Genomic DNA, 10,206 nt, shown 5'->3' with positions numbered 1-10,206 from the left:
CACACATTCTTAAAATACACAGATATTCTCAGACACTGAAGAGGAGGAGTCAGGATACTGAAAGCTGCCCAGATGTGTGGATTTGCTCTGTGTGTGTGTGTGTGTGTGTGTGTGTGTGTGTGTGTGTGTGTGTGTGTGTGAAGGTGGTTGGTCCCCAGCTAAGAGACTGGATTCAGAGAGGACGAGCTGTGGCATCTGTGTGTATGCTACCCTGTCACTCTGACACTCTGCTTGGACGGCTGGGCTGGGGACAGTTTGATGTCCACTGCTGTAGATTCTTTGTTCTAATTCTTCAGGCCCTGACTGAGAACTGAGAATAAATAAAAGCCCTTGGTAATGTACAGAAGGTAGGACTCGAGCTTAGTTGGGATTCTGAACAATTCTCTCCGATGTCATTAAGAATGATAAAGGTGGGTGGCTACATGGCTTCAGACCTGAGTCAGCTGCCAAAATCTGTGTGCAAGAGTGTGACCTAAGGGGACATTCTCGTGGACGGCACAGGAGGGTGAGCAGAGTGGGGGGGGGGGTGCGGCATCGTATCTACACACGGTCTCTAAAGAGACAAAGGTAGTCAGATCTCAGTATTAAGTTTCCTGGAGGGGGCAAAGTCTTCACGTCTAACCCAAATGACTTCCTCGCTCGCGCTCTCCAGGCCTCCGTTGATGCCCGACAGGGCGGCTTGCTTCTTGAGCTGTGTCATGCGGGATGCGTGGCTATCGAGGGTTCTCCGGCCTCGGGCCCGCTGACTGATGGAGGCAGCCTGAAGCTGCTCCGGCAGGTCTCTGTCCTCTGAGGCGCCCTTCACGGACTCACAGAACTCGTCATCGTCACTGAGGATGTCTGTCTCCTTGATGTCATCCTGCTCCTCATACTGAGCAAGATCAAACTGTTCCTCTACCCAGCGGTCAGTGTCCCCGCCACCGGGGGGCTGCTGGGGCTCTTTCTCCGGGCTGCTAGCCGAGACGGCATCGGAGTCAATGGTAAACCTGTTTCGGGCCAGTCGCCGCCTCCTCCTCCCAAGAGACTTGCTTGGGGCAGACACTGCACACACACACAGAAATATAAAAATAAACCCCCACATGCTTTACCATGAGATGAAAATCCAGCAAGCAAAGAAAAGAAACATAAAAGGTAAATGGGCTTCAGGAGTTTCAGGTCTAGCCCCTGCCATCCTGGTGTCTACCTTACTCAGATCTCTAGACTACAGATGGTATTACAAGGATGGGCCCAGAGGATAAAGGGTGAGGGTGGACCACACTAGAGGCTGTAGGTGATGGGGAAGGAAATAATCTACTCCAACCTGTGCACCCATAAGACAGACAACACAGAGGCCTGCTGCTCCCCTTAATGTCAGATCAGCGACTGTCCTCAACACAACTGTGCCGTGGCACAGACCTGCGGAGGATCTCCAGGGTTATCCCAGGGTCACTCGGCTAGAATAGAGGTCTCTAGTAAGCCTGAGGGGCTCCTAGGTTTTGCTGTCTGTGTAGACATCGCCATGCTGTCAGAGCACTGGGCTGTGACACTGCTTTCTTGAGACTGGAGGACCTGCAGGTAGACCGAGGGTACCACAACCTCTTGGAGATTATCTATGAAGAACCAGCCGTCAGAGACACAGAGCTTCCAATCCACTTTTTGTGCCCTGTCTGATAAGGTCCAATAGGAACTCTGAGGCTTAGCAAACACAGCCTGGGTCCTAACTCCTAACCTCATGCTGTGAATCTCTAATTTTCCTACAGTGCCAATTAAAATACCAGCACCTGAGTGGGATGAGAAATAAATAATAGATTCCACTCCAGCACTGAGGAACCAAGGGCCATAGAAAGTTACTCAAAGTTACAATCTCTGAGTTTATTCATTTGTCCCACTGTCCTCCAGGAAGTCAGGATTACTAAAGGCAAGCAAACAAATAGTGCAATCAACACTCCCAGTGCACACACACGGTGGCTGCTATGGAAATGCCACTTCTCCTGGAGGAGTGAAGTGGCCGCTGCATCGGGCTCCCTGAGGTGAGATGCAGCACAGGGTTTCCATGGAGGAAGCATCTCCCTCACACACCAGCCAGGAGCTGCCATCCTGAAACCCAAGTCTCACAAGCAGGGCAAGGGCTTCAGACCTGCCAGAGGATACCTACTGTCACCTTCTGAGTGCTCTACGAACTCCAAACAAATGGACACTGCTCTTGTTTAAAGAGGGGACTAGGAACAATTCCCAGGCAAAACGGGAGGAAATGGAAAACTACTTCTCCATTGGGAAAAAGCAAAACCGTCTCTTCGCTTTGAGCCTAACCCCACTGTAGTACAGCCTGGCTTTCCCCAAGCGCTACATTTGAATGACACCAGTTCACTGTCGGCCTACTGGAAACGCGTGAATGATCCTCATGGTGAAGTATTCAGTGGCCAAGTGTGCTCATGGCTGCACTTTTGAAATGTGTCAAAGTAAGATGGTACATACAGATGACAGATGGGTAAGCAACAGTAAAAATACAGCAAAATGTTAATTATAGAATATAGATAGAGGGACAAATTCTTTTAGCTGCTCCATGAACCTCAAACTTTTCATAAGGAAATTGTAGAATATGAAAAAGTTGAACTCAGTCATGGGCTGAAGCAACCACACTTGAGAGTGAGTATGGAGGCAGTGCATTTGTCTGCTGTCCAAGATGCACACACCTCTTATGAAATGCAGAATCAATCAGGGTTGTCGGTCCTTCATGGAAAGGTCACTCAGTCACCCAGCTAGCATTATTGGTTCCCTCTCAGTCTCAGGGAGACAGTCTTTGCCTGAACCACTGAAGTGCCATTTTATCAATCATGGGACATGGATACTGTGATGACAGTGAGTTACTTCAAAAGCACAGTGAATAGAAACGGTTTTCAGCCAAAAATGAGCCATCAGGCAGAAAAAACAAAAACTAAAGCAAAAAAACCTTTCAATGGACAAATCCAGCAGGCTATGACATCATGGCTTTCTCTTGATATTCATAATGGTTTAGGGCAAGTAGTGTGTTTAATTTCCAAGAACATCTCAGGAGAAAGACTTTGGTATATCCTATAGAAATGTATTTGTGTGTGTATGTGGGGGTTTTTTGTTTTTGTTTTTGTTTTTTGCAAATGCACTTCTGAATTTAGGTTCCTAAGTTAACAACAGAAGCCTAGGCATTAGTGGTGAGGGTCCCTGAGGATGGAGCATATTTTCCCAATCCCTCAGTAGGCAAGAGTGGCACATAAAATACTACAACAAATTTCTCTGTTGCCATAAAGTGATGAACTGATTTTATAGGGGTACACCTCGAGAAATTGTGGGTATGGATCTATATATGACTCAGGCTATCTGGAGACCCTTACAGTTTGTTGGTATTGGGTTATAGGTTTTCAATAAGCATACCAACTGGCTGCAAAACAGACTTAAGGCAGCCTCCACCAACATTCATTAGTTAAACTTAAGGTACCAAGAGAATATAATAGCCTACGTCAAGGTAGGTTATGCCTATGAAGTCTACAGTGAGTCACAGCTCTTCATGAACCTCTGCAATGCAATTGAGAACCGGTGGGAAGGTAACTGGGTCAAAGGTAGAAATCTTTTCGGCAAATGTAAAGGCAATTTCTTTCACTGGACCCCTCCCTGAAAAGTTCTGGGCTGCATCGTAGGAAAGGAGGGATTAGAATGTTGATGGTACTAAGTCTAGTGTAGGGACACATCACTCTTGCTGGTATGGTCTATTGCCATTTGCACATGGTGGCAATGGTGTTCCTTCCTCACTGCTCCAGACATGAAATGAGTCCTCTAGGAGCATTTACTGGGGACCAGTTAAACGCGCCACTCTTCTTTTCTCAACAAAAACCTTCCCCGAACTAACACCAGACTGAAACTAAAGTTGTGGGCACAAAACGGGGTCAACACCTTCTTGCATCATCTGGCCTACCGTGCCTGAGCGTGGACTCCTCACTGAGAACAGGCTATGTCTTCTGCCAGACTCTGAAGGCACTGTGTTCTCAGAACAGTGGGCTATGACCTCGCCGACACTAAGCTCACTGCTTTTCACTAAACAAAGCTGGCTGTCATGCAAAGCAGCGCCTCTCATTCCGTAAGCAGGCTAAGAGGACCCCTTCCAAAAGAGGATGCATTGGCTTGCTGGCTTGGCCAATGACAGAGGAGCTCACCAGCCAAAAGGAAGGCAGCATGGGAAGGCTGAGGGGAGGGAAAGTGAGCAAACCAAGGGAAGAGCCCCCAAGACCCACCAGGGAAGAGACAAGGCAGTGAGCCTCACACAGTGGAAGAATGTACCCTCCTTCAGCCCCCAGAAGGCCACACCTAACTCCTGCTCCCTGGAGTCCTACAGTGGAGTTGGGGTGACCGGGATCTTGTAGGTCTGAATCCCCACAGTACCTGCCCTGCTCATGGCTGGCCTGGCGCCTTTAAGCGCACATAATCTCTTGCCTCCAAAAGGGACATACTGCTGGGATGAGGGAAGGCTTTCCGTTTTGAGGAGCTGTCTTCTGTGTTTATCTCGAAGGATCGAATGTACAGCCTTCAGGAAATCCTTTCGGCTCTCTGGGGAGCTATGAAAAGAAGATTTACACATGTTAGGAAGCCAGTACTCAACAGTGGGCATTTATAAAGCCATCAGGTGCGGCCAAACAAATATCCCCAAGGGCAAAGTGGAAGAGGTGACGACTCAAATTTCTCTGCTCAGCTGCCTCCTTAGAGCAGAGATAAGAAACACAATCTCTCCCACCTTCATGCTTTGCAAATTATCTTCTACTGCCAATTTGGTACAGAGTCCCACCAGTGATGAACAGAAAATGGACAAAGGTGTTTTATGCCTGGAAGTTGCCAAAATTCTGCCCTCTATACTCAAGTCATAGATTTACATGTAAAATGTCAATAAGAAAAAGTGAAGCACAAGGCTGTTGCAGCTTTGCAGAACACCCACCCACAATGGCTATCGCAATATGCTGGCTCTCGCCTGTTAAACAGCATCCCCTCCCACGGCCTGACCCACACATTAAGTATTACGGCTAGACTCTACTATGAAATCTTCTAAGTCCAAATTTTCTCGACAGAAAAGTAGATGCGAGGTGAGAGTTATTTTTAAATTCAATATGTGTGTGTGCATACACATATGTACTCATGTACAAGCACACACATGCACACACTCACACAACCTCCTGAGACAGGGTCTCACTCTGTAGCCCAGTGTGATCCTCAAGCCTCCAGTGTCTCAATGATGAGACTGCAGGCATGTGCCACTCACTGGGCCTGACGAAGGGCTCCTGGCTTTCACAAGGTGTTTCACCTAGCATTCTTTATAAACAATAAATACAGAACTAGGTTTGCTGGATGCGCTGCAGCGTTTACCAACAAAACTGCCAACAACTAGACTGCATAAAGATCAGCATGAACAGATGGGAAAAGGCGGCACTCCAAGCATGAGGACTGTGTGGAAATTTCTGATTCCTCGGACCGCTTTCTGGACACTGGTCCTTTGTCGGCCCCAGGATCCAATGCAGAGATGATATGGTAAACACATAACATAGGTTGTGATCCATCTGAATGTGGATATTGAAAATGTCCAATGTATTTTCCATAATGATCTGGGCAAAGCGTCCTCTATCAGTCTTGGCTGCCCTCAGTCTGACTAAGGAGGCAGTGAGCGTGAGGAACGGAGAAGATTTAATGTTTGATAAATGTACCTTCTTACTATAGGAGCAATAACATTTAAAATACATTTAAATAACATTCAAAATAAAATGAATAATCATAATATATTGGTTCTATTATCATGATAAGCAATGCATAGCATATTACTACTCCATGTATTAGGTAATACTCCAAGTATTAGGTAATAAATACTGAGTCAATTAATGTGTACACATGATTAATTAAATATGGATCATATTTAAAGCCAAATGGGATAGCATCTTCCATTTTTATATTTCTAGAGGAATAGAAGAAAAGACAGAAAGAGGAGGAGGAGGCAGAGGACAAAGGAAGGAGAGGGAATAATTACAAATAACAATAAATAAGAGAAACCCACGTTACAAGTCACTCAAAATCTGCCTGCGGTCAACAGAGGCCAGTGTCCCTGCACTGAAGGGTCTCTAAAGGTTAAGAACGTTAGTGAGACCTTCAGCCCCTATTCCCTCACAGAGCAGACTCTCAGAGATGTGCACACAGTGTATGCAAGTGTCAGATGAGCACCCCAAGGCAACCTCGTCGATCACCCTGCTCTACAGAGAGTAAACACGGAAGAGCGCCATCTTCAGAACGCTCACTACACTGGAAATCCCCGTCTTCTTCCAGAAAGCTGGTGAGTTAGCCAGGCTCCCGACTACATTCTAACGGAGGCAGTTTTCATTTCCACAACTACTATTGTTTGGCAAGTGTTAACTCTCTGAGAGGAGGCTCGGGCTGGTCCGCAGCACAGAGACAGAGGGAGGACAGTCCCTGGGCCGGGGCTTGACCCCCAGAACCTGGCTCACCTGCAGCAGAGGTGGAAGACCCTCTCTGGCCTCCCTTCCGATTCCGACTTCACATGGACAATTTCACATACAGCATTTGCCTCTGCGTCTAGATAAGTTAAAATAATGTCACGTCAGGCATAGTTTAGTAGACTCATTTACATTTTTTTACAGATGAACTTTTCGCCGGGCGTTGGTGGCGCACGCCTTTAATCCCAGCACTCGGGAGGCAGAGCCAGGTGGATCTCTGTGAGTTCAAGGCCAGCCTGGGCTACCAAGTGAGTTCCAGGAAAAGGCGCAAAGCTACACAGAGAAACCCTGTCTCGAGAAAAACAAAACAAAACAAAACAAAACAGATGAACTTTTCATGCTTGGTATTTGCTAAAATAATGCAAAGCAGCCCAAGACCAAAGTTACTTCACTCCACCCTGAGCTAAAGAGCAGGTACCAGAAGCTCAATGAGTATTATAAAAAACAACAAGAAACAATAGAGAAGGGACTGGAGGGATGGTGAGAGGGGTAAGAGCTTGAGGCTCTTGCAGAAGATTGGAGGAAAGCTCCCAACACGCACATCAGGTGACTTAGAACCACCTGTAACTCCAGCTCCAGGGGACCTGACTCCCTCTTCTGGCCTCTGCAAGTTCCCTTCATGTACACACACACACACACACACACACACACACACACACACACACACACACGATAAATCTTAATAAAACACTATGAAAATCTTCTAGATGGTCTAAAACAGTAGTTTTCAATCTATGGGTTGCAACCCCTCTGGGGTCTAATGACCCTTTCATGGGGTCATCTAAGATCATCGGAAAACACAGATATTTGCATTATAATTAATAACAGCAGCAAAATTATAGTTATGAAGTAGCAATGAAAATAATTTTATGGTTGGGGATGGCCAGAGCATGAGGAACTGTGTTAAAGGGTCGCAGTGAGAACCTCTGCTCTAAAAGGGTCACAACTGAAAAAGCCATTCTCTTCTTCCAGCCTCTTCGGCTGAACTATTTCAGTGAGGTGCTAAGTTCTTCTGACTACACAGTGCCTAGGACTCCAGTCCTATCTTCATCAGGCCAAGGGCACGAGGAGGCCAGCACTGGGGTATGGTTTTCGAGTCCTTTCTTTACGTGACCACACCGAGTGCTCCACTAACCATCTGGCCTTGTCCACTAAAAAGCAAAAGTATACTAAGAAAGTAAGGAACTTGTCTGTATTTTTAAAAATATCTTTTAACATTCATGAATTTACTGTGAGCATACCCACACACACTCAAGTGCGCGCACACACACACACACACACACACACACACACACATACACACGCATGCACGCACGCACGCACACCTGCAAGTAAAAGTCAGAGAACAACTTGTGAGATTCTGTTTTTTCCTTCCACCCCGTAGGTCCTGGAGATCAAACCCAGGTCATCAGGGTTGGCGGCCGAAGAGCCAGCTACTGTTGGTAGAACTCACGGGTGCAGAACCCACGGATATCCAGGGCCAGCTCCACTGGCTGAAGCTCAGTCCTGCAGACAATGCTGCATTATGTGAAGTCATGGATAAAGTGTAGTGAAAGGGGCCATTCACTACAGAGACTTCGACACCTCGAGGTCTCTGTCTCACCCAGTGGTTCAGAAGCCCGGCCACGAACTCTCTCCTGTGGCTACATCATCTAACTCTCCCTCTGCCAAAATTCCCCAAACTAAGACAAAAACTCCAAGTACTGATTCTTAAATTCACTGGAATGTACCTCATAATGTAACATTGTGGCCAATCTTTTTAGTTCAATTAAAATATGCTTTTATCTAGAAGGCTTTAAATTTGATTTGAATGAAAAAACAGAGGTTGGGAGGAAGAAATGTCATTAGCACAAAGACTGCTTTGTTTTCAGAATGTGAAGTCTTTATGTGTCTTAATTAAGGCAAAATTCCTGGCTAAGAAGCCTACAGCCTGCCACAGAAACCAGCCTCCACATTTATAAACCTGGTATGAGGAAACATGATCAGATTAACTCATAAGTCTGTGGCATTAAAAATAAAGACACCAGGGGCTGGAGAGATGGCTCATCAGTTAAGAGACCCGACTGCTCTTCCAGAAGACCCGGCTTCATGTCCCAGCAACCACATGGCAGCTCACAACTGCATCTCCAGTTGCAGGGGATCTGACGCCCTCTTCTGGCAAGCACTGCACGCACATGGAGTACAGAATGCCTGCAAACAAAACTCATAAGAAAAGTTTTTTTTGTTTTGTTTTGGTTTGTTTTGGTTTGTTTTGGTTTGGTTTGGTTTGGTTTTTCGAGACAGGGTTTCTCTGTGTAGCTTTGCGCCTTTCCTGGAACTCGCTTTGGAGACTAGGCTGGCCTGGAACTCACAGAGATCCGCCTGGCTCTGCCTCCCGAGTGCTGGGATTAAAGGCGTGCGCCACCACCGCCCGGCTCAAGAAAAGTTTTAAAAAGAGACACTACTAGCATTTCAGTGTCTAAACCTCAAAATACTATCACAGCCACTACAGACCTATAATCCAAAAGTACCTGCAAATTTACCCATAAATCAAGTTTGAGGAGCACACCATCTGGAATCCCTAAGAACAATTTTGAAGAAAACACACGCAGGCATCCACTCAGCTCTCTCACTTATTTGGTTCACTTGTTCACTGATTCACTAGTTAATGAAGCTGCTTAAAAAGAAGTAGTGCTATGGGATGTCTTTCTGTATGCTGTGAATGTGTTGCTCTGATTGGTTGATAAATAAAATGCTGATTGGCCAGTAGCCAGGCAGGAAGTACAGGCAAGATAAGCAGACAAGGAGAATTCTGGGAAGTGGAAGGCTGAGTCAGAAGATGCTGCCAGCTGCTGCCATGAGGAGCAGGATATAAAGTACCGGTAAGCCACAAACCACATGGCAAGGTATAGATTTATAGAAATGGGATAATTTAAGATATAAGAACTAGATAGCAAGAAGTCTGAGCCATTAGGCCAAACAGTTTAAATAATATAAGCGTCAGTGTGTTTATTTGGGTCTGAGCGGCTGTCGGCCTGGATGGGACTGGAGAAAACTCCAGCTACAAAGCAGTGCAGTGAACATTCTAGCATGGAGACAGAAGGAGCCCACAAGCCCCTACCCCTAGCTCAGCAGCTGCTGAGAGTCCATCTTCTGAGAGAGAGAGTGCTGGTTTTCTTTAAGGATGTGGTCCTTGGTAAGTCCACCATGTCCCAGCAGATGACCACACATGGGCAGCACAAATTACACTTGGTGAGCACTGGGTTGTTTTTGTTTTTAAAAAGGGCAGGAAGTTGGGAAGGGGTAGGTAGTAGGGGGGGTAGATCTGGGAATAGTTGGGGGATGCGAATATAATCAAAATACATTGTACTAAGTTCTTAAAGACTTAATAAAAGGGGCCTAAGGAGATGGCTCAGCAGTTAAGAGCACTTACTGCTCTTGCAGAAGACTCAGCACCCATATGGTGGTTCACAAATATCTGTAACTCAGGTTCCCGAATATCTAATGCCTTCTTCTCATCTCTAAAGGCACCACCAGGCACACAGATGGTGCACATACATACATACATACATAATACATACATGCAAGTAATACGCTCATGCACATAAAAAATTTTAATGAAAATTAGCAAAACTTCATATAGTTTTATTTTCTAGCAATAAATGAAGCAATGGAGATGGAGGGAAGAGTTAGTTAAGCATAGAAGATAAAAGCTGGGCGGGCAGACCCAGGA

The 10,206-nt window shown here is 46.1% G+C and overlaps 1 protein-coding gene across 1 annotated transcript in view; it reads right to left on the bottom strand.

Moving 5' to 3' along the window:
* Tiam1 (TIAM Rac1 associated GEF 1) overlaps positions 1-10,206 on the bottom strand; it is a 292,115-nt gene that overhangs the window by 1,474 nt on the left and 280,435 nt on the right. Inside the window, exons 26-28 of the mRNA XM_059276856.1 lie at positions 6,486-6,573; positions 4,390-4,562; positions 1-1,041 (exon numbers count right to left, since the gene is read on the bottom strand). The exon at positions 1-1,041 is cut by the window's left edge and continues 1,474 nt beyond it. Of these exons, the coding sequence (XP_059132839.1) occupies positions 572-1,041; positions 4,390-4,562; positions 6,486-6,573 (731 nt within the window). The 3' untranslated portion in view covers positions 1-571. The remainder of the gene's footprint in view (positions 1,042-4,389; positions 4,563-6,485; positions 6,574-10,206) is intronic.

This window comes from Peromyscus eremicus, chromosome 12 (genome assembly GCF_949786415.1).
Source record: "Peromyscus eremicus chromosome 12, PerEre_H2_v1, whole genome shotgun sequence".
Lineage (NCBI taxonomy): Eukaryota > Metazoa > Chordata > Mammalia > Rodentia > Cricetidae > Peromyscus > Peromyscus eremicus.
Note: the sequence above shows the minus strand (reverse complement) of the source record. Positions and strands in the feature narration are given on the sequence as shown.